General features: G+C 43.1%; 1 protein-coding gene across 1 annotated transcript in view; it reads left to right on the forward strand.

Moving 5' to 3' along the window:
* The window catches only part of LOC126204362 (diacylglycerol lipase-alpha-like), a 392,827-nt gene that overhangs the window by 138,266 nt on the left and 228,995 nt on the right, over positions 1-25,566 (forward strand). The window contains exons 5-6 of the mRNA XM_049938737.1: positions 8,863-8,997; positions 23,499-23,701. Of these exons, the coding sequence (XP_049794694.1) occupies positions 8,863-8,997; positions 23,499-23,701 (338 nt within the window). The remainder of the gene's footprint in view (positions 1-8,862; positions 8,998-23,498; positions 23,702-25,566) is intronic.

Below are 25,566 nucleotides of genomic sequence, written 5' to 3' on the forward strand. Positions count from 1 at the left end.
AGGTCTTGCAGCAACGAGACCAGCCCTGGGTAACACAGCTGTTAGCAGTGTGAACTCAGATCTGAGCAAATTGTTTTTGGCTGATACAAAGTCTCATATATGTGCCATGTCTGTCACTGCAATTGGGAGATGGGAAAACACTAATCGTGGCCTGCAGTTGAATACGAGGGGAAAGGAAAGATTAGCGGAGTACCTTGTAGGAAGTTTAAGGGGGGCCACGAGCACACAGAACAAAATTCTAGTGAGTACGGAATAAAAGGGGCACATTTTTACGTTAGAGTCATGTACAGACAGAAACTATTGTAAGAAATTAGAGCAGCTCCCACAAAAATAAAACTTTCTTTCCTCAGAACGTTAGAGGGTTGAAGAACAAGGTATATGAGCTTATTGTGTGCCTAGAAGATGTAGAAAATTATGAAGTGATAGATGCTCTGTGCCTCTCTGAACACCATGCTGCCACAGGGATGGAGAATTTAAGTATCAGAGATTATAGATTTGGCTCATTTTCGTGTACAGTTAACATGGAAAAAGGAGCGGCAAGTTGGACAAAAAGCCAACAATATTGAAACAAATAGTTTTTGTGTCGATCAGGACCTAGAACCATGTGCTTGTGAGTTTCTACTGCGGAATACCTCTCTGATTACTGTAACAGATCACAGATCCCCTCTAGGAATCTTTCAGCTGTTTATGCGAGATCTAGATGCATTATTTAGCTACCTGTCAGACAAGAAGAAACAGTTGTTTGTGGAGATTCAATGTAGATTTCCTAAAATATATACAGTGGAAAAGTGAACTGGAACTATTATTTCGATGTTTCAATGTAATTTCAATAGCCACTTTTCCAACTTGTGTGTAGAAAAACAGTGGGACATTGATTACATTTGCTCAGGATGAAACAATTAATGTGTACTCAGTTGGTGATGGTTTATCTGATTATGATTCACAGTTAATGGAAATAAACAGTGTGGCACCTTCCAACCCTGAGGCAAGTTCATACAAAGCAGCAAAGCTTATAAATGAGATTGTGTAGATCATGATACACTCATACAAAAACTCAAGTTTTATAAAACTGATGGCTTTGCTTTACACACAGCTGGCTTGAGTCATTCTTGACAGACGAAATGCAAAAGGTTGTGTTGAACAGTTCAGACAGTGTCGGAAATGTATGTGGCTGGGCTTGGGTGGGGTGGGGTGGAAAAATCACATAGGAAGTCCCACAGGGTTCAGTTTTGGATCCACTCTTATTCTTTATGTGTGTGAATGACCTTCCACTTAATATTCAACAAGCAAAATTGGTACTTTTTGAGGTGATACTAGTGTTGCAATAAATCCCATTAGAGATAGAAAGCAACAGAAGAGTTGGTAAATGATATTTTCCAAAGAATTATTAAATGCTGTCTGGAAATGGACTCATCCTAAATTTTGAAGGAAAAAGCACACTACATTCAGTTGTGTACAACAAATAGCCATACCAACAATTGATGTAGCACATGTGCAAGAATAACTAAGTTTGGTAGAATGCTCCAATTTCTTTCTGCAGATATTGATGAAAACTTGAACTGGAAGAGGCATATTACTGAGCTTCTCAAATAATTAAGTTCAGCTAATTTTGATCTTTGTATAATTGATAATCTTGAAAATAAACTTATCAGATTTGTGTCATGTTTTGCATATTTATACACAGTAATGCCATATGAATAACTTTCTGGCGTAGCTCATCACTTACAAAGAAAGTTTTTATTGCACAAATGTGATCAGTAAGAATAACATGTGGTGTTCACCCACCTATGTCACGTAGGTACCTCTTCAAGAAGCTAGGAATTTTAAGTGTACCGTCACAGTAAATACATTCACTAGTGAAATTCGTCATAAATAATCTATCACAACTTGAGAAGAAGAGTGATGTACGTACCTAAGCACTATACGGAAAAAATTACTTTTATAACCCATTGTTAAACCTGCCAGTGGCTCAGCAAGGTGTTCAATATGAAGCAACAACATTTGTCCAATAAAATAAAAGTCTGACACGTAGTGAAGCAGGTTTTAAATCTAAATTAAAATCGTTTGTCCTTGACAACTCCTTCGTTTCCTATCACGAATTTCTACTTAAAAAACTAGTAGCTAATAAGAAAAAGGTGTAGAAGCATGAGTAGGACCAAAAATAATAATGTGTAAACTAATGTTAACACTAATTCTGTACACACAAGTATAAACTAAGTCGTTCCATATCCTTCTGATAAAAGATTCGTTCAAAAGATCTGTGGAACATGTAACAGATTACTATTTGGTGATAGTTTCAGATGTTAATAAAAATACGGAAAAAAATATTACACATCTTTGGTTTTGTTGTATAACGTGATGGAGTACTTTCCAAAAGAAAATTGTAGCCACAAAAAGAATAAAATCTAAATTGACAAGAATTTTTCATGAAAAATATTGTTTTTACTTTAACCTGTTAAAAGACACAGAACCACTAACATATTTGACTGAAAAATGAATTAACTACCTCAAACTTTATTGATGCGTGTGATAAATATTTTATTCCGAATACATAAAACAGCTCCAGGATGAAAAGTATAATACAATTAGAGTCATGAAATTGTTTCACCTGTATAACGATAAATGTAGTCGTTGTTTTATTTGTGTCCTATTTGAGCTCTTAGAAATTTCCAATGAGAAAGTTTTTAAGATAACTAAAAAAATAATTTTGGGAACATGTGAGGCATCATAGTTGTATCGTGTTACGTATAAACATAATTATTTACGTGAGACTGACAAGAGAAGGATCCCAGAAATGGCCAACCTATTCGGCTCATATTTGGCAGATCGCTTGTGGACAACCTGAAATGAAAGACTGTATTAGTAGGGACGTACGCCGGTTTAGTGACAATGGCCCCATTGTTCTCCTTAGGTAAACAAGCCACCAAGTTGTCCTTACGTAAACAAACCGCAAAGTTACGCACATGCTTTGTTAATTTATGACATAATTAATGAGCAGTTACTGGCATTATAATGGCAATCAATACCCAGAAACTGTCAAAGTAATTACCATAATTTGCATACGACATGGCAGTCTAGTTGGGTTCGTGTTTACTCATGTATCCAGATGCTTTTAACATAAAGTGACAACTGTCATACTACTGTGGTAGTTTATGAGTCAAAAAATGGCGACTTCTCCATAATTTTTTAAAGGATAACTTGGTCTGTACCAGGCTGTAACATTCGTTATTAACTGGGCGATCGTCTGATTTCGAGTAACAGTTGATTGTAACTGTGAGCAAGCACAGAGAGTGATTACAATTTACATATATTGTCACGTGGTCCTTTAATATAATGACATGGTCTTCATCCAGATGCTGCTGTTGTATATGGTCTGTGTACAACGTGGCCTCATGTGTGGAACCGTAATTTTATTGATGTGCCACAGCAAATGCGATGAACCATTTTGTTCCTATCCTCATGCAAGTATCAGTAACAGCATATGCCATGTTTGTAACACGATTTTTATTACGTCTGGTAGTGTTTACAAATAATGTACTGATGTTAGAATGTTTTAAGTGCTTGAAACGTTAGCCCATCGCACAATCAGTTAAGAGTGGCACAACTTGCTAGGGACTATTGTTTCCTTTACAAAACGTTTAGAGGCTGTGGCCCCTCACAAAAACAAAATTACGATTATAAAATTTGTTACTCTATCTGTAAATACACTCCTGGAAATTGAAATAAGAACACCGTGAATTCATTGTCCCAGGAAGGGGAAACTTTATTGACACATTCCTGGGGTCAGATACATCACATGATCACACTGACAGAACCACAGGCACATAGACACAGGCAACAGAGCATGCACAATGTCGGCACTAGTACAGTGTATATCCACCTTTCGCAGCAATGCAGGCTGCTATTCTCCCATGGAGACGATCGTAGAGATGCTGGATGTAGTCCTGTGGAACGGCTTGCCATGCCATTTCCACCTGGCGCCTCAGTTGGACCAGCGTTCGTGCTGGACGTGCAGACCGCGTGAGACGACGCTTCATCCAGTCCCAAACATGTTCAATGGGGGACAGATCCGGAGATCTTGCTGGCCAGGGTAGTTGACTTACACCTTCTAGAGCACGTTGGGTGGCACGGGATACATGCGGACGTGAATTGTCCTGTTGGAACAGCAAGTTCCCTTGCCGGTCTAGAAATGGTAGAACGATGGGTTCGATGACGGTTTGGATGTACCGTGCACTATTCAGTGTCCCCTCGACGAGCACCAGTGGTGTACGGCCAGTGTAGGAGATCGCTCCCCACACCATGATGCCGGGTGTTGGCCCTGTGTGCCTCGGTCGTATGCAGTCCTGATTGTGGCGCTCACCTGCACGGCGCCAAACACGCATACGACCATCATTGGCACCAAGGCAGAAGCGACTCTCACCGCTGAAGACGACACGTCTCCATTCGTCCCTCCATTCACGCCTGTCGCGACACCACTGGAGGCGGGCTGCACGATGTTGGGGCGTGAGCGGAAGACGGCCTAACGGTGTGCGGGACCGTAGCCCAGCTTCATGGAGACGGTTGCGAATGGTCCTCGCCGATACCCCAGGAGCGACAGTGTCCCTAATTTGCTGGGAAGTGGCGGTGCGGTCCCCTACGGCACTGCGTAGGATCCTACGGTCTTGGCGTGCATCCGTGCGTCGCTGCGGTCCGGTCCCAGGTCGACGGGCACGTGCACCTTCCGCCGACCACTGGCGACAACATCGATGTACTGTGGAGACCTCACGCCCCACGTGTTGAGCAATTCGGCGGTACGTCCACCCGGCCTCCCGCATGCCCACTATACGCCCTCGCTCAAAGTCCGTCAACTGCACATACGGTTCACGTCCACGCTGTCGCGGCATGCTACCAGTGTTAAAGACTGCGATGGAGCTCCGTATGCCACGGCAAACTGGCTGACACTGACGGCGGCGGTGCACAAATGCTGCGCAGCTAGCGCCATTCGACGGCCAACACCGCGGTTCCTGGTGTGTCCGCTGTGCCGTGCGTGTGATCATTGCTTGTACAGCCCTCTCGCAGTGTCCGGAGCAAGTATGGTGGGTCTGACACACCGGTGTCAATGTGTTCTTTTTTCCATTTCCAGGAGTGTAGATGGAGGAATTTGATTTATACCAGGCTCCGGAAAGCATATTCTGGAAGCTTTTCAGGAAAGAAGCATTAGCCACGACAGGAATTGTTTTGTATGGGTGTGTATTTTGCTTCGTACAGCAGATTCAAAGTGGCTCCTTTTTATGCTAAGTATAACACTTGCAGATTCTTATCAGTCTTTCTCCCCCTACTAAACCATGGACCTTGCCGTTGGTGGGGAGACTTGCGTGCCTCAACGATACAGATAGCCGTACTGTAGGTGCAACCACAACGGAGGGGTATCTGTTGAGAGGCCAGACAAACGTGTGGTTCCTGAAGACGGGCAGCAGCCTTTTCAGTAGTTGCAGGGGCAACAGTCTGGATGATTGACTAATCTGGCCTTGTAACAATAACCAAAACGGCCTTGTGCTGGTACTGCGAACGGATGAATGCAAGGAGAAACTACAGCCGTAATTTTTCCCGAGGGCATGCAGCTTTACTGTGTGATTAAATGATGATGGCGTCCTCTTGGGTAAAATATTCCGGAGGTAAAATAGTCCCCCATTCGGATCTCCGGGCGGGGACTACTCAAGAGGACGTCGTTATCAGGAGAAAGAAAACTGGCGTTGTACGGATCGGAACGTGGAATGTCAGATCCCTTAATCGGGCAGGTAGGTTAGAAAACTTAAAAAGGGAAATGGATAGGTTGAAGTTAGATATAGTGGGAATTAGTGAAGTTCGGTGGCAGGAGGAACAAGACTTTTGGTCAGGTGAATACAGGGTTATAAATACAAAATCAAATAGGGGTAATGCAAGAGTAGGTTTAACAATGAATAAAAAAATTGGAGTACGGGTAAGATACTACAAACAGCATAGTGAGCGCATTATTGTGGCCAAGATAGACACGAAGCCCACACCTACTACAGTAGTACAAGTTTATATGCCAACTAGCTCTGCAGATGACGAAGAAATTGATGAAATGTATGATGAGGTAAAAGAAATTATTCAGGTAGTGAATGGAAACGAAAATTTAATAGTCATGGGTGACAGGAATTCGAGAGTAGGAAAAGGGAGAGAAGGAAACATAGTAGGTGAATATGGATTGGGGCTAAGAAATGAAAGAGGAAGCCACCTGGTAGAATTCTGCACAGAGCATAACTTAATCATAGCTAACACTCGGTTCAAGAATCATGATAGAAGGTTGTATACATGGAAGAACCCTGGAGATACTAAAAGGTATCAGATAGATTATATAATGGTAAGACAGAGATTTAGGAACCAGGTTTTAAATTGTAAGACATTTCCAGGCGCAGATGTGGACTCTGACCACAATCTATTGGTTATGAACTGTAGGATTAAAACTGAAGAAACTGCAAAAGGGTGGGAATTTAAGGAGATGGGACCTGGATAAACTGAAAGAACCAGAGGTTTTTCAGTGTTTCAGGGAGAGCATAAGGGAAGAATTGACAGAAATGGAGGAAAGAATACAGTAGAAGAAGAATGGGTAGCTTTGAGGGATGAAATAGTGAAGGCAGCAGAGGATCAAATAGGTAAAAAGACGAGGGCTAGTAGAAACCCTTGGGTAACAGAAGAAATATTGAATTTAATTGATGAAAGGAGAAAATATAAAAATGCAGTAAATGAAGCAGGCAAAAAGGAATACAAACGTCTCAAAAATGAGATCGACAGGAAGTGCAAAATGGCTAAGCAGGGATGGCTAGAGGACAAATGTAAGGATGTAGAGGCTTATCTCACTAGGGGTAAGATACTGCCTACAGGAAAATTAAAGAGACCTTTTGAGAAAAGAGAACCACTTGCATGAATATCAAGAGCTCAGATGGAAACCCACTTCTAAGCAAAGAAGGGAAAGCAGAAACGTGGAAGGAGAATATAGAGGGTCTATACAAGGGCGATGTACTTGAGGACAATATTATTGAAATGGAAGAGGATGTAGATGAAGATGAAATGGGGGATACGACACTGCATGAAGAGTTTGACAGAGCACCTGAATCGAAACAAGGCCCCGGGAGTAGACAACATTCCATTAGAACTACTGACAGCGTTGGGAGAGCCAGTCCTGACAAAACTCTACCATCTGGTGAGCAAGAAGTATGAGACAGGCGAAATACCCTCAGACTTCAAGAAGAATATAATAATTCCAACCCCAAAGAAAGCAGGTGTTGACAGATGTGAAAATTACCGAACTATCAGTTTAATAAGTCACAGCTGCAAAATACTAATGCGAATTCTTTACAGACGAATGGAAAAACTGATAGAAGCCGACCTCGGGGAAGATCAGTTTGGATTCCGTAGAAATGTTGGAACACGTGAGGCAGTACTGTCTCTACGACTTACCTTAGAAGAAGGATTAAGGAAAGGCAAACCTACATTTCTAGCATTTGTAGACGTAGAGAAAGCTTTTGACAATGTTGATTGGAATACTCTCTTTCAAATTCTAAAGGTGGCAGGGATAAAATACAGGGAGCGAAAGGCTATTTACAATTTGTACAGAAACCAGATGGCAGTTATAAGAGTCGAGGGGTATGAAAGGGAAGCAGTGGTTGGGAAAGGAGTGAGGCAGGGTTGTAGCCTATCCCCGATGCTATTCAATCTGTATATTGAGCAAGCAATAAAGGAAACAAAAGAGGTTCGCCGATGACATTGTAATTCTGTCAGAGACAGCCAAGGACTTGGAAGAGCAGTTGACATTGTAATTCTGTCAGAGACAGCCAAGGACTTGGAAGAGCAGTTGAATGGAATGGACAGTGTCTTGAAAGGAGGGTATAAGATGAACATCAACAATAGCAAAACGAGGATAATGTAATGTATTCGAATTGAGTCGGGTGTTGCTAAGGGAATTAGATTAGGAAATGAGACACTTAAAGTACTAAAGGAGTTTTGCTATTTGGGTAGCGAAATAACTGATGATGGTCGAAGTAGAGAGGATATAAAATGTAGACTGGCAATGGCAAGGAAAGCGTTTCTGAAGAAGAAAAATTTGTTAACATCGAGTATAGATTTAAATGTCAGGAAGTCGTTTCTGAAAGTATTTGTTTGGATTGTAGCCATGTATGGAAGTGAAACGTGGACGATAAATAGTTTAGACAAGAAGAAAATAGAAGCTTTCGAAATGTGGTGCTACAGAAGAATGCTGAAGATTAGATGGGTAGATCACATAACTAATGAGGAGGTATTGAATAGAATCGGGGAGAAGAGGAGTTTGTGGCACAACTTGACTAGAAGAAGGGATCGGTTGGTAGGACATGTTCAGGGGCATCAAGGGATCACCAATTTAGTATTGGAGGGCAGCGTGGAGGGTAAAAATCGTAGAGGAAGACCAAGAGATGAATACACCAAGCAGATTCAGAAGGATGTAGGCTGCAGTAGGTACTGGGAAATGAAGAAGCTTGCACAGGATGGAGTGGCATGGAGAGCTGCATCAAAGCAGTCTGAGGACTGAAGACCACAACAACAACAACATCAGTCTTTGTCAGTGGGATGCAGATGCAGATTTGTTTAGGTTGCTTCGTCTCAAACCATTTGCATCACGTAAAAGCCTCAGTCTTCATTAGTGCTTTTATTTGACAAAATTGGAATATCTACTCTAATCCTTTTATCACAGATATGATTCCTCAAGGTATCGATACCATTAATTGGACACTCTGGTGAGTTCTATACTTCTCTTAGGATGCCAGTCGTGAGTAGAGTATGTACAGCAGTGGTCGGTTACAATGTGAGGATGTGGTGTGCCCCCAGAACTCGTTCGCGGACATCGCGCGCCTGCTGTCCGAGTTCTTCCGCGACCTGGACGTGGTGCCTTCTGACGTGGTGGCCGGCCTGGTGCTGCTCAGGAAGTTCCAGAAGATCGAGCGCGAAGCCGTCGTCAAGGAGGTGAGTGAGGCCGCCAGCAGTCTGCGTTCAGGCTCTGAGCAGCTGTAGTCCGGTTACAACCCGAATTACTCTCGTTGTTTCGTCGAGCTACTTCCGAATGGTATGACCCAGTTACGCACTGATCAGACGTCCTTTCCATCATATTCCCTGTCTCATTCTGCTCATTCTCCCCTTCTGCAATGTTCCTCTACACTTTGTACGTACCCTGTTCTTTACTCATCCTTCTTAACGCTTTCTCCCTTCACATTTAGACGCTGAAGAGCCAAAGAAACTGGTATACCTGTCTAATTCCGTGTAGAGCCCCCGCAAGCACGCAGGTGTGCGGCAACACGACTTGACGTAGACTCGAATAATGTCTGAAGTAGTGCTGGAGGGAACTGATACCATGAATCCTGCAAAGCTATCCATAATTCCGTAAGAGTACCAGGGAGTGGAGATCTCTTGCGAACAGCACGTTGCAAAGCATCCCAAATATGCTCAATAATGTTCATGGCTGGGGAGTTTGGAGGCCAGCGGAAGTGTTTAATGGGGGTAGGACGTCAAACGGGCCGACTTGGAGCAGGAGAGGCATCACAGGACATTTTAATTTCCACTGTCTATACTTTTACAAATAAATTCGTAAAACTTTGTCAGCTTCACCAGGAAGGATTCAGGATTCACACTCATTGCAGTGGAAGTTCGAAAAAATAACAACATAATTTTTTTTGTAGCATTTGTTGCTATAGGTACACTTTTCTTCATAAGGTAGAGAGATTCTTCGATGAATTTTGCACAGCATACATACCATACTTACAGGTGTATGAAACTCTGGAATTTTTTTAATTTATGAAAAAACGAATGATCTGTTGTATTTTAAACTTCATGTTTAGAAAAAACACAAATTTTGTAGTTAGTTACCTCAATTTTTACCACAGTTTTTAATAGATTTGGAAAATTCTAGATTTCACACACCTTTAAGTATGGTTTGTATGCTGTGCAAAATTCATCGAATCATCTCTCTTACTTATGAAGAAAAGTGTACCTATAGCAACAAATGCTGCAATTAGTAAGTGAAAAAAATGATGAAATTACACATGTAAAAAAAATTACTTCGTTATGTTTTCGAACTTCCACTGCTATGAGTGTGAATTCTGAATCCTTTATGGTCATGCTGACAAAGTTTTATGAATTTATTTGTAAAAGTATAGACAGTGGAAATTAAAATGTCCTGTGGTGGCTCTCCTGCTCCAAGTCGGCCCGTTTGCCGTCCTACCACTCTTAAACTCAGGAGAGTGTTCCTGGAGCCACTCTTTAGCAACTCTGAACGTATGGGGTGTCGCATTGTCCCGCTGGAATTGCCCAAGTCCGTGTAAATGCACAATGGACACGAATGGATGCAAGAGCTCAGACGGGATGCTTACGTACGTGTCACCTTTCAGATTCGTATCAAGACGTATCAGGGACCCCATATCACTCCAACTGCACACGCCTCACATCATTACAGGGCCTCCATCAGCTTGAACAGTCCTCTGGTGGCATGCAGGGCCCATGGATTCAAGAGGTTGTCTCCATATCCGTACACGTCCATCCGCTCGAAACAATTTGAAACGAGAATCGAACGACCAGGCAACCTGTTTCCAGTCGTGAATAGTCCAATGTCGGTGTTGACGGCCCCAGGCGAGGCGTAAAGCTTTGTGTCGTGCAGTCGTCAAGGGTACACGAATGGGCCTTGAGCTCCGAAAGCCCATATCGATGATGTTTCGTTGAATGGTTCGCACGCTGACACTTGGTGGCCCAGCATTGAAATCTGCAGAATTTACGGAAGCGTTGCACGTCGGTCACGTTGAACGGTTCTGTTAAGTCGTCGTTGGTCCCGTTGTTCCAGAATCTTTTCCCGGCCGCAGCGACATCGGATATTTGATGTTTGCTGAAATGTTCGTACGGAAAAATCGCCGCTTTATCAATGCCTCGGAGATTCTGTGTCCCATAGCTCGTGTGCCGACTTTAACACCACGTTCAGACTCACTTAAATCTTAAGAAGCTGCCATTGTAGCAGCAGTAACCGATCTAACAACTGCGCCAGACACTTGTTGTCTTATATAGGCGTTGCCGACCGCAGCGCCGTATTCTGCCTGTTTACATATCTCTGTATTTGAATACGCATCCCTACATCCCTACGCCAGTTTCTTTGGAGCTTCGGTGTATCTTCACATGTCGACAGGCTACTCTTCGCTAACGATTTCGTTGACCTCTTCCCAGCATTTTGTCCTATTACCGTGGATTTTATTCCCTGGCTCGTAAGCAGTTTGGTCTGTATGTCATAGTTCTTTATTCTATGTACTTCACTGCATCCATTCACCTTTACGACAAAAATAATTTGTTACCTGACGTCTACTCTTTCGCTTTCCACTTATAGCCCATGACTCACTTCCGTGCAGTTATGTAAGAACATCCTTGATGTTGAAAAAATCATTCTTATCTGTTCCAGCGTTTTGTTTCGTTTTGTTTTGTGGATACTGTTCACGAGGGTTTGTCCTAAACTTTCATCTGTCGTTTTGGTATACGGCGCAGCCCAGCTGCCCTCTATCAGTGGGGAGCCCCATTCTCTTTTGGCTCCTCTAACAGCGTGATACGGTACTGTGACGCGCGAATTTCTGTGTGGACATAAACTTTGCAGGTGAAGAAAAAAGATAGTGTGTACCTTCGTATTTTCGAGGTGATTATTAAGATTCTGCGACTACCCTGGTATTGTTCTTCATGTATTTTTGAATTTTGCCAGTTTCTTCTCCACACTCTTTTATCGTAATCGTAAGTAATATTGTAACGTAATTAATGTTTCATTAGTACTAATGTTACATTTCGAACAACGAATTTTTTTGTGATGAAGACTTCTTCCATTCGAAGCGATTTTATTAGTAATTCTGTTTATTTCATCGGTTTGTATTCTGTACATACAATAACCAGCAGGTAAATTCGTTTCTCGTTGACCATGTTCTTTTCGTACCAAAAATATACGATTATCTGGGAATAAATGAAATGTATTTGCAATTGCGAATATGGACAACCTTCAACTGGAATGACGAAATGACGACACTGGAAATTTCTGCCAGACCGTGGCTCGAATGCAGACTTCTGCTTGTAGGGTGCAGTCGCCTTAACCACTTACGATTATCCGTGCAGGTTTCATGCCCAGACCACAACTTCCCTATGTCACCGTTCATGTGTGTACAACCAGCACTCGTACATCCATGCAGGGGAACATTTTAATTGAATGTCACGTGCCTGATACCGGCGGATAAATACGATATCGCAGTGCATGGATGTGCGTCGATATCAGGCAAGCGACTTTCAATTAAAATATCTCCCCTTTACGGGAAAGTACATAAACGAGTGCAGGTCATAGACACAGGGATTATTCGCGACTGCAAATACTTTTCACGTATTTCATAACAACTGCAGTCGCCGCCGTGGCAGTTCGTTCAGTTACGCATGCGCTACAGTTGCCTCTCTGCGCATAACAGACACGACAAATTAGTGTCTATAACTGCCCACGTCGTGTTGTGGCGACTCCACTGTAGCTTGAATTGATTTTTAAGTTTGTTTTATGTGCCCGACTTCTAATTTCACCACACAAGTCTCCAGGGTTGAGCAGTTAACGCCCGATGACGACACGCAATGCAGTTTGTTAAAGCGGAGTTAATTATGTTTTTAGATTTAATTTTATTACTCGTACAGAGACTCAACGTTCCTTCGTTCAACAGCGCTTCGTCAAAATAAGTATGAAATGCTAATGTCTTTGCAATACATAACGTCGACTATTGAGTTAAAAGTTCGTACCTATTTTGCCATTTTAGAGAAGAGAAACCTTAAGCGCTTCTACTTCTATAGTCTCAGTATCAAATGTTCACTAATTTCAATTTACTTCATATCTCAGTTCAGTATTATATATCAATGTCATTTCAGAGATATTACGTCGGTTTCACACTAACGGAGTAACACGTAATTGTCATTTAACATCACTTTCATTGACAATCCTTCTTCTTATGACGTAAATGTTAATGAATGATCACTATCTAGGAGGAAAGAGGAATTGATCCTAATCATGAGATAATAGCTTTTAATGAGCCCGCAATCGTTAATTAAATAAAACGTCACGTTCAAAGATGATATGCGAACCACTTTCGTTACGTCCGTTTTCACGTATCTGTCAAAACTAATCCTGTCGCCCACAATTCAAATTAATACTGACGTTAACCCCTTTTGCTGGAACAGCAAATCGTAACTATTATGTGAAAGTTTATTCTAGTCCCCGAATTAATTCCTTTCAGATACGCGCACGACCGAACAGCAAAACGGAATACAAACGACTTGTTTTAACAACCGAACAACGCAATGACGCTACATTGCGACAATGTCGCCCAATGAACATCTCTTTGACTTTATCTTCGGTAATCTGCTTGATTAAATTATTCCTAATTACAATTTATTCAGCTATTTAACGAAAACATCTAACAAAAAATAAAATAAATTTATCCCAACGTAAAAGATCCGTTATATGTCCCACCTATCGAAATGCCTGCATCTAACTGCGTCCATTCTCATAACGCATCGCCCAGATACATGTGAAAATCTATGGATGTTGCACACATTGTCTGGCCATTTTGCTTGTCAGTATATAAGGTGATTCCATAATAGCGAGCAAAAGTCTAACAAAAGATAGAGAATGCTCCACTGAACAATTTGAAGTAGAGAACCTGGGGTCAGAGAAGCCAGCTTAAGGAGATATAAACGTCTACTGCTTTGTCTAGCATTACTGTTTTCCAGCTTATTTACAACTAACATGAGTACGAGTTTACACTACTGTGCTGTTTATTTACATGGACATTGTGTATTCCTGCAAAGAAACAGGCCGGCCGGAGTGGCCGAGCGTTTCTAGACGCTACAGTCTGGAACCGTGCGACCGCAACGGTCGCAGGTTCGAATCCTGCCTCGGGCATGGATGTGTGTGATGTCCTTAGGTTAGTTAGGTTTAAGTAGTTCTAAGTTCTAGGAGACTGATGACCTCAGCAGTTAAGTCCCATAGCGCTCAGAGCCATTTGAACCATTTTTTACAAAGAGGGCGAGCCTGATTACCAGCAAGTCACGATGCGGGTTTTGTTTATTTTACCTGTCAGTAAGGTGGCTCTACATCTACATAGATACTCTCCAAATCTCATTTAAGTGTCTGGCAGAGGATTCATCGAACCATCTTCACAATCCTGTATCACTCCAATCTCGTATAGCGCGCGGAAAGAACGAACACCTATATCTTTCCGTACGAGCTCTGATTTCCCTTACTTTATCGTGGTGATCGATTCCCCCTATGTAGGTAGGTGTCAACAAAATACTTTCGCATTCGGAGAAGAAAGTTGGTGATTGGAATTTCGTGAGAAGATTCCGTCGCGACGAAGAACGCCTTTCTTTTAATGATGTCCAGCCCAAATCCTGTGTCATTTCAATGACAATCTCTCACACATTTCGCGAGAATACAAAACGTGCAGCCCTTTTTTGAATGTTCAAATGTTCAAATGTGTGTGAAATCTTATGGGACTTTAGCTACTAAGGTCATCAGTCCCTAAGCTTAGACACTACTTAACCTAAATTATCCTAAGGACAAACACACACACCCATGCCCGAGGCAGGACTCGAACCTCCGCCGGAATCAGCCGCACAGTCCATGACTACAGCGCCTATAGACCGCTCGGCTGATCCCGCGCGGCCCTTAATTGAACTTTTTCGACGTACTCCGTCAGTCCTATCTGGTAAGTATCCCACACCGCGCAGCAGTATTCTAAAAGAGGACAACAAGAGTAGTGTACGCAGTCTCCTTAGTAGATCTGTTACATTTTCTAAGTGTCCTGCCAATAAAACGCAGTCTTTGGTTAGTCATCCCCACAACATTATATGTGTGTTCCTTCCTCTGTTATGTCGTATTTACATTGTCCTATGACAGAGCGTGCTATGAATCAACGACAGACCCAATCATCACTCAGTCCTGCTCAGAGACGTACAGTACGATGCGATAGAATAATACCGTTACAGTTTCGCAGAACTCACAGACACGTAAATGTTCTCGCTACTGAAAGACTGTAGAGGCATCGTTCGTCACGACGAACGTTTATTTCTGTCGATCGACGAATGCGAGAGACTGGTTCATTGGAAAGCAGAAGTGAGGGACCTGGCAACATGAGGACCACTTGCACAACCGGTTTTGAAGAGGAGGTGCCGGAACGTGTTGCAGCAGACTCCACTAAAGTACTCGTCGTATTGTTCGTGAAATGGGCGCTGCACATACTAGCGTGTGGCGAGTAATCCACGAACAACAATTACACACATGTCACCCACAACGAGGCCATGCGACGCTTGTCACTGACTTTGGACCAAGGTTCGCATTGTTACTCCAACAATGGGTTGATCGTCCAGATTTCCTTCAAACCGTGCTGTTTACTGTCGAGGCCTTTTTTGGTCGTGATGGTGTCTATGTCTAAAGTCACTTTTGGATACGGAGATGGAATTAGTTGCCAGAACTGTAGTTGCCTGTGATGTGATTCGAAACAGAACAGGGACATTTGTCAGGGTGCGTGAGCATCTTGTTCACCGATGACATGCTTGCATTGAGGTAGATGGCCGTCAGTTTCAGCACATTTTGCAAGATAGAGTACAAATAGTACGTTCATTGTGTCAACTATGGTATATGTAGTTAACTGTAACTAATGTAAATAAAAAAGTACATAGTAATGTGATTTTATTGCTATTATCCCCTTAAGCTGAGTTCCCCGACCCCAGTTCCCTACGTCAGATTGTTCAGTGGAACATCCTCTATGTCCTGTTAAGTTTTTCACGCTATTACGGGAACACCTCGTAGACAGAGTAAATTTATCATTTAAATCCACAATAATGGATCTCTATTTTTACAGGTATCTCAGTCTCTACTATATATAATGATTTAACCTCTTCCTCTTTCGATGTTTGTGCGCAGGTTTTTTTTCAGTTAAAATTATCAGAAGTTTTTATACGTGCACGCTAATTTGAATATAATTAGTGATATGATTGTCATAATTGAATAAACTCCTTAAAAAGCATAATTAACGCCATCTTGAACCATCTACATCCGATTGTACAGTTACGTAACGCCTCATGGCAAACAGAAACTAGGAACTTTACGATCACAAGCATTTTTTTTGTTTTGTTTTGAGTTATCTGTGGAATTACTCTCAACCAATATTCTGTATTCATTAGTCTCCTCATGGCACTGAACAGAGCCTGCAAGTCTTCACTTTCACTGATGATAACAATGTTATCAGCGAGTTTTATCATTCATATCCTTACACTCTCAATTTTAATCCAACTCTAGGGTCTTTCCTTTATTTCCGTCGTTGTTTCTGCGATGTATAAATTGAACAGTAGCGGCGAAAGACAGCATCTCTATCTTACACTCGTTTCAATCCGACTACTTCGTCCTTAATCTTCTATTCTTATTCTGCCCACTTGATTGTTCTACATATTGTATATTACCCGTCTTCCCCCACTTCCATTTATCACAGAATTTCGAACATCTTGCGCCATTTCACACTGTCGAATGCCTTTTCTAGTCGGAAAATCAAGCAACCTGATTTTTCTCAAGTTTTGCTTCCAATGCCAAGCGCAACATCAGAACTGTCTGTCTGCTGGCTTCGCCGTCCCTAAAGCCAAACCGATCGTCATCTTACACAACCCCTCCATTGTTTTTTCATTCTTGTCTATCTTACTCTTGTCAGAAATTTGTATGCATGAGATGTTAAGATGATTATGCGACGGTTCTCTTAGTTTTCTGCTTACCTATCTTCGGGTTTGCGTGGACGACATATTCCTTAAAGTCTGTTCGTATGTTTGCAGTCTCGTACATTCTACACAACTACACGAATAATCGTCTGGTTGCCGCTTCCTCCAGTGATTTTAAAAGTTTGGAAGTGTGTCCCTTACAGAGAATGCTGATATCAAATCAACTACGAAAGCTATTCAGGTTTGCCTCACGACCCAGCCGCTAATTTTCAAGGAGCCAATATCCTACTTCTCAAAATCCACAGGCGACTACCTGCATTCTTTGATGGTTTGGCTTTGGTGTGACTAAGGCTATATTGGGGAATGACTTAGTCAAATTCTGTGAGTTGTTTTCCTGACGACTCTATCAGATTCCAAGCGCATTACCTGAGAAGTGCAACTGTCTAGGGTCGACTGATATGCTACACGTTTTTAAAATGCCAATACGTTCCATTTCAACAGCTGCTGCAGATGGGGAGATTCGTTGTAATAACAAACTTCTGTATAGGCTCTTCTGACATCACGCACATTTGTAGCTGGCTATAATTACGAGTATATTAACATGGACAGGCAGTACACTGATTTGCAGAGACTGTGAAATTATTGGATTCTACTACTTGAACTGTATTCAACTATGGGGTTGATATTTATCGCTGATATTTATTATTCCATTTAAAGTTTAAATTTTTCTGAGATGTAAGCAGGCACCATATCATCTATCTAAAAACTAAAACATCTAAATTGCAACAGTTTCGACTCAAACTTATGGTTGAAGATAAAAATGTTGTTCTTCAGAAGTTCTGCTTGACTGTAACCGCTGACTGAGGAAATATGATCCAACACAGTGTTCATTTAAAATGCTGTGTACTGGTCGCGCCTTTTTTGATATTGGCGTAACGATCGAAGATTTTTGTAGCTCCAGATTGAAGACCTTATTCAGTTCTAGTGACGAGTATCGATGACCATTTTATTATTGTACCTGTGAGCATTTGTATTCATACCAAACCGCAATGAGGAATGGTACGTCCCCAGTCCGGTGGAATGTAGCGTTGCCCCCTGACGGGCTTGGACGTACGCAGCACGGCGAAACTGGGGAGGACTGGCGAGCAACGATCTATGTAAACAACATACTTGAAGCCAATGGGAAACTTAGCCGCCACGTTCTTCAACGTGTAATCATATGTTTCTTTTTTTTTTTTTTTTTTTTGCTAAACAATACCATTTCGTGCTGCCGCTCACAGAAAAGACGCGTTTCGGGAACTGATTCCCATTATGAAGTGAGTTTGCCGTGCACTATGTCAACCTAAGCGAGATATTTGCGATGTTCCAGCTGCTGCATTATTTTCGTGACTTTACTATAAAGTAAACAGCGTATGTTTGTAATAACCAATGTATCTTTCCAAATGCAGGCGAATCGTTTATAGATTGTACATTCGCTTATTCTGTGTCGAATGCCGCTTTGCTGTCGGAAGAACTGACTTAATATTTATCAGAGGGTCGGCCGGTGTGGCCGAGCGGTTCTCGGCGCTTCAGTCTGGAACCGCACGACCGCTACGGTCGCAGGTTCGAATCCTTCCTCGGGCATGGATGTGTGTGATGTCCTTAGGTTAGTTAGGTTTATGTAGTTCTACGGTCTAGGCGACTGATGATCTCAGATGTTAAGTCCCGGCCGGCCGCGGTGGCCGTGCGGTTCTAGGCGCTCCAGTCCGGAGCCGCGCTGCTGCTACGGTCGCAGGTTCGAATCCTGCCTCGGGCATGGGTGTGTGTGATGTTCTTAGGTTAGTTAGGTTTAAGTAGTTCTAAGTTATAGGGGACTGATAACCACAGCAGTTGAGTCCCATAGTGCTCAGAGCCATTTTTTTGTTAAGTCCCACAGATTTTTTAGCTTGATGTTGTCGTCGGGTGCCTTTGAGCAGTTACAAAGGAAAACAGGTCCGTCATGTTTTGTGTCATACTGCGTTAGGGTATTTGTACCTCGGAAAAGAGCAATTACTAGATCCCTTAAGATAATTAATTTGGGTTAAAATTGTTACAATTGTGTAACTTACTGCATGATTCAACATCCTACAGTACAGCGCAAATCTTATGTGAAGCTGCTGTTCTCATTGTATAAAAGCAATTGTTACTGGTTAACAAGCGAAATCGTTGTTTTTAGAACCACAAGCTTTCAAGAACCACTTGCTAATGGATAAAATAAATCTGAATCCTCGTATTATTGCATGTGCACAGGGCAAAAAGTCAGATCTCTACTGGCAGTGTAACATTTCTGTTATAATGTTAATAGAATTAGAGATAAATAAAATTAAACACGTTTATGGGATAGAGTAACTGACAAGTGTAGTAATAAATAGTGTTCTGTTACCTAGGGGTACAGTTATTCGACATTAAAATATAGCTGAGACTATGTTTCTTCATTAATCACGCCAATTTGTAGTAAAGGCTGTCATTGTCCTTTAAAATAAAGTAACTTTGTATACTTTTATCTGATCAATTACCTTCTGTTTTCCATTGATTCAGTTTAGCACAAATGATGTACTGTAACCTGCAAGGGATGTAATGTTTTAACAACAGCTTTATCAGAACACGATAATGATATGCCTTTCAAAATTCAGAGGATACCGTTAGGTGATAAAACACAGTACATATTATCGGCTTACGTCCCTACATTCGAAATTCGTCGAGATCCTCGTATAATTTTAAGAGAAAATTATTGTACCCTCTTGACAATTGACAATTCCTTAGTACCATCGCTGCCTCAAACCCGCGTCCGATCATCCTTATTTAGCATTTCCGTGATTTCTCGAAATGGCTTCAGGCAAATGTCGGGATGGTTTCCTTGAAAGGAGACAGCTGCCTTCCTTCGCCATTCTTCCATAATACGATGGGACCGATGACATCACTGTTTCGTCCCCTCCCCCAAATCAACCAACCAACCTGTCATGTCTCTTTGAATACACACTGGGCAAGATTTTTGATTCAGAAAAACATTTTTTCTTTAGATTGTATTATCTAATTTACACCATACTGAAGGAGCATATTTTTTACTTCCTAAAAACATTCTACACCCTAGATCGCATAACATATTTCTTTATTTAAGACAGACGGTTTTGACGGGCTTTACTGTCATCTTCAGGTCTTAAACATCTTTTCCTTTCTGTGAAACGTGTTCATTTTATGTTCGACATTACGGCAAGCTGTCATATAAGTAAAAAATCAGCAATGACAAACGTTTTATAATGTGCCGATTTTCAAAAAATGGTTCAAATGGCTCTGAGCGCAATGGGACTTAACTACTGAGGTCATCAGTCTCCTAGAACTTAGAACTACTTAAACCTAACTAACCTAAGGACATCACACACATCCATTCCCGAGGCAGGATTCGAACCTGTGACCGTAGAGGTAGTGCGGTTCAAGACTGTAGCGCCTAGAACCGCTCGGCCACCGTGGCCTTCAGCCGATTTTCATCACATGCCTACTTGTCGTGAGGTCCAACGTGAAATGAACACATTTGACAATACATTTTTAAGACCTGAAGAACTCAGAAACGTTTGTCGAAACCGGTAGTCTTAAATAAAGAAATGCTTAATGCTGATCTAGGCTGTCGAATATTATGAGCACTTTATCGTTACATTTGGATTACAAAACAAACCTTGTGTCGCTTTTACCTAACTAATACACTACTGGCCATTAAAATTGCTACACCACGAAGATGACGTGCTACAAACGCGAAATTTAACCGACAGGAAGAAGAAGCTTTTCAGAGCATTCACACAAGGGTGGCGCCGATGGCGACACCTACAACGTGCTGACACGAGGGAAGTTTCTAACCGATTTCTCATACACAAACAGCAGTTGACCGGCGTTGCCTGGTGAAACGTTGTTGTGATGCCTCGTGTAAGGAGGAGAAATGCGTACCATCACGTTTCCGACTTTGTTAAAGGTCGGATTGTAGCCTATCGCAATTGCGGTTTATCGTATCGCGACATTGCTGCTCGCGTTGGTCGAGATCCGATGACAGTTAGCAGAATATGGAATCGGTGGGTTCAGGAGGGTAATACGGAACGCCGTGCTGGATCCCAACGGCCTAGTATCACTAGCAGTCGAGATGACAGGCATCTTATCGGCATGGCTGTAATGGATCGTGCAGCCACGTCTAGAACTCTGAGTCAACAGATGGGGACGTTTGCAATACAATCATCTTCACGAACAGTTCGACGACGTTTGCAACAGCATGGACTATCAGCTCGGAGACCATGGCTGCGGTTACCCTTGATGCTGCATCACAGACAGGAGCGCCTGCGATGGTGTACGCAACGACGAACCTGGGTTCATGAATGGCAAAAAAAATTTTTTTTTTTTTTTCGGATGAATCTATGTTCTGTTTACAGCATCATGATGGTCGCATCCGTGTTTGGCGACATCGCAGTGAACGCACATTGGAAGTGTGTATTCGTCATCGCCATACTGGCATATCGCCCGGCGTGATGGTATGGGGTACCATTGATTACACGTCTCGGTCATCTCTTGTTCGCATTGACGGCACTTTGAACAGTGGACGCTACATGTCAGATGTGTTACGACCCGTGGCTCTACCCTCCATTCGATGCCTGCGAAACCCTACATTTCAGCAGGATAATGCACGACCGCATGTTGCAGGTCCTGTATGGGCCTTTCTGGATACAGAAAATGTTCGACTGCTGCACTGGCCAGCACATTCTCCAGATCTCTCACCAATTGAAAACGTCTGGTCAATAGTGGCCGAGCAACTGGCTCGTCACAATACGCCAGTCACTACTCTTGATGGACTGTGGTATCATGTTGAAGCTGCATGGGCAGCTGTACCTGTACACACCATCCAAGCTTCACCGAGGTGAAGACAAACGTCGACTTTGTTAGACATACACAGCTACTGTGACGATCTGACTGTGTCTGCACGATGCCACACAGCCTTATTACACATTCAGCCAAGTGACAATTGTAGGTAAAAACATGCCTTATACAGACGTTCTAGTGTTTTCCTATTTGTTAGTGATGTGTGACACTGCAGTAGAGCGACGCCCACTAAAGAAGACGTATTTTTTACATTTCATTTCAGCGTATGCACCGCGAGTGCCATATGACAGGGCCACTCTCTCGATGTCGATTTGTATTTGGTGTCCCTTAGGTGTCGATCTGCAGTAGGCCACTGTTGGCGAAGCGACAAGGGTAACGAGGCCGTCATTACGGCCAGAGATCGTTGCTCAGGGTACTGCAACCTACATCTACATCTACATCTACATCTACATTCATACTCCGCAAGCCACCCAACGGTGTGTGGCGGAGGGCACTTTACGTGCCACTGTCATTACCTCCCTTTCCTGTTCCAGTCGCGTATGGTTCGCGGGAAGAACGACTGTCTGAAAGCCTCCGTGCGCGCTCTAATCTCTCTAATTTTACATTCGTGATCTCCTCGGGAGGTATAAGTAGGGGGAAGCAATATACTCGATACCTCATCCAGAAACGCACCCTCTCGAAACCTGGCGAGCAAGCTACACCGCGATGCAGAGCGCCTCTCTTCCAGAGTCTGCCACTTGAGTTTGCTAAACATGTCCGTAACGCTATCACGGTTACCAAATAACCCTGTGACGAAACGCGCCGCTCTTCTTTGGATCTTCTCTATCTCCTCCGTCAACCCGATCTGGTACGGATCCCACACTGATGAGCAATACTCAAGTATAGGTCGAACGAGTGTTTTGTAAGCCACCTCCCTTGTTGATGGACTACATTTTCTAAGCACTCTCCCAATGAATCTCAACCTGGCACCCGCCTTAATAACAATTAATTTTATATGATCATTCCACTTCAAATCGTTCCGCACTCATACTCCCAGATATTTTACAGAAGTAACTGCTACCAGTGTTTGTTCCGCTATCGTATAATCATACAATAAAGGATACTTTTTTCTATGTATTCGCAATACATTATATTTGTCTATGTTAAGGGACAGTTGCCACTCCCTGCACCAAGTGCCTATCCGCTGCAGATCTTCCTGCATTTCGCTACAATTTTCTAATGCTGCAACTTCTCTGTATACTACAGCATCATCCGCGAAAAGCCGCATGGAACTTCCGACACTATCTACTAGGTCATTTATATATATTGTGAAAAGCAATGGTCCCATAACACTTCCCTGTGGCACGCCAGAGGTTATTTTAACGTCTGTAGATGTCTCTCCATTGATAACAACATGCTGTGTTCTGTTTGCTAAAAACTCTTCTATCGAGCCACACAGCTGGTCTGATATTCCGTAGGCTCTTACTTTGTTTATCAGGCGACAGTGCGGAACTGTATCGAACGCCTTCCGGAAGTCAAGAAAAATAGCATCTACCTCAGGATCTATGCACCCAATTTGCGTGAAAATGTGATCACATGTAAGTTCTAGTATATTATATATGTCCAATGAATACCCATTTATCATCTGCATTTCTTCTTGGTGCAGCAATTTTAATGGCCATTAGTGTATGTTCAGTGTGCTGACGCTACAAAGAATGGGGGCCAGTGTTGCTCGTTGCCGCCCACCGCAGCGCTGCCGAGGCACAGGCAGCCTCCCTATGTCTGCTATGCGCCTGCTTGCCGCGCCCGCTGCAGCCAGACGCGCGACGCGGGGTGTGGGAGGTGTCCTGAGACGGGCGGCGGTGTTGCAGCGCAGGAACGACACGTACGAGTTCCTGTCCGGGGTGCCGGTGACGCCGGCCACGCAGTTCGTCGCGCTGACCGAGGCGGCCGACCTGGGCCGCTTCCAGGACGCCGTCCACTACATGCACTTCGCGCTCGCAGCCTACGGCTGGCCCATGTTCCTCGTCACGTACAGCGCCACCGGCGTCTGCCAGCTCTGCGCCTCCATCAGGTGAGCGCCGGCGCTGCCCCTCGCCACCAGTGTCTAGCACTGTCCACAGCGCGACCTTCAGCAACTGCTCAACAGATGTCAGCACTCGCCAGTTGTCACGGTTTCCTGCTGCCCATCCCACAAGCCTCTGAAGCCTCCTCTCATGTTATCCCTTTACGTGTGGTCCATATAAACGGCTTTTGTGGCCAAGCGGTTCTAGGCACTTCAGTCCGGAACCGTTCTAAGTCTAGGGGACTGATGACCCCAGATGATAAGTCTCATAGTGCTCAGACCCATTTGAGGTCCATATACCCAACAACTCACATCTTCAGCTTCAGTAACCAATATATCATACAGCGCTGCCACATTTACAGGTGGCCCATGTTCCTTACAGAGTAATTTATTAAAATCTGTAATCATGTCTTATTCTCCATGTACGGATAGGCCACGATAATTACTACCTGAATCACTCGAATCTCTAATCCCCACGTCGTTTTCTCCATTTACAGCTTCTCCATCTCCTGTAAAACTTCCATGTCATATTCTCGATCTAGGTAAGTCTAACGTTCATTACAGGTTGCATCAACAGCACCAGTAGCCTCCATTTCATTTTCTGTTCGTTCAGGTGGAATATGTTCCCCGAAACATAAACCACCAGCATCTGAATCCCCATGTCATGTTCTCCATTTACAGGTGGTCCATGTTTCCTACAATCTAATCACCAAAATGTTTAATGATCATGTCGTTTTCTGTATTTACAGGTGGATCATGTTCACTACAAAGTGATTCATCAGAACCTGTAACCCATATTCTCCATTTACAGGTGATTCATTCTCACCACAACGTAAATCGCGAGCGTTCGTAGCTCCCCAGGTAGCTAATTATCTCCATTTACAGGTAGCCCATGTTTAGTACGACCTCAGCCACCAGCATCTGTACTCACCACATCGTTTTCTCTGTTTACAGGTGGCTCACATTTCCTCCAATCTAAGTGATCAGCTTTTGTGACCTCCGTGTCCTCCATTCACAGGCAGCATTAACACACCATCGTCACAGATAATAGTTCAAAAAAATGGCTCTGAGCACTATGGGACTTAACAGCTATGGTCATCAGTCCCCTAGAACTACTTAAACCCAACTAACCTAAGGACATCACACAGATAGTGGTCGTACAGAATGTACAAAACACACCGATCAGCCAGAACATTATGACCACGGACCTACTATCGATATAAACCAGTCCAGGTGAGAGCGCCTCCTGGCGAGGAACGACCGCTAGTCAGACACACACAGTGCGTGTAGTATCAGTGTGCGTGTGTAGAATGGCGAAAGGGCGCGATCTTTCTGTGATAGTGATGGCCCGCAGGCCCGGCACGAGCATTTCGGAAACTGCACGACTTGTCGGACGTTCTGACAGTGCTGTGGTGGATGCCTTCAACACGTGGCGAAAGCAAGGTGAAACCGCGTCCAGACATGTGGGGTTTGGGGTACACCCCTCGTTACACATGTTGCACCTGTATGCTGGGCAGGCTGGTAAAACAGGACAGGCGGCGAATTATGGAAGAACTAAATCAGACTTTAATGCTGGGTAGAATACCAGTATGTCAATACAGTGCACCAAGGCTGAGACGCCTGCTAAACACGCTGGACAGAACAGGTAATAGGATTGTGGAATGCGCCAAGGGTTGAAGTCAGTTTCTGCTCCTAATTGTCATTTATTGTAATTTAATAACCTTTACAACCAAAGCGGCACATAGCAGAATCTTTACCGAATGCAACTGTTTCACGGCTGAAGGCCTCCAACAAGAAATTTCAACAACATAAAAGTCCAATTCAGATACAAATAAAAAAATTAACAAAAACAACATACGCAAAGTGCAATACAA

This window comes from Schistocerca nitens, chromosome 9 (genome assembly GCF_023898315.1).
Source record: "Schistocerca nitens isolate TAMUIC-IGC-003100 chromosome 9, iqSchNite1.1, whole genome shotgun sequence".
Taxonomy (NCBI): domain Eukaryota; kingdom Metazoa; phylum Arthropoda; class Insecta; order Orthoptera; family Acrididae; genus Schistocerca; species Schistocerca nitens.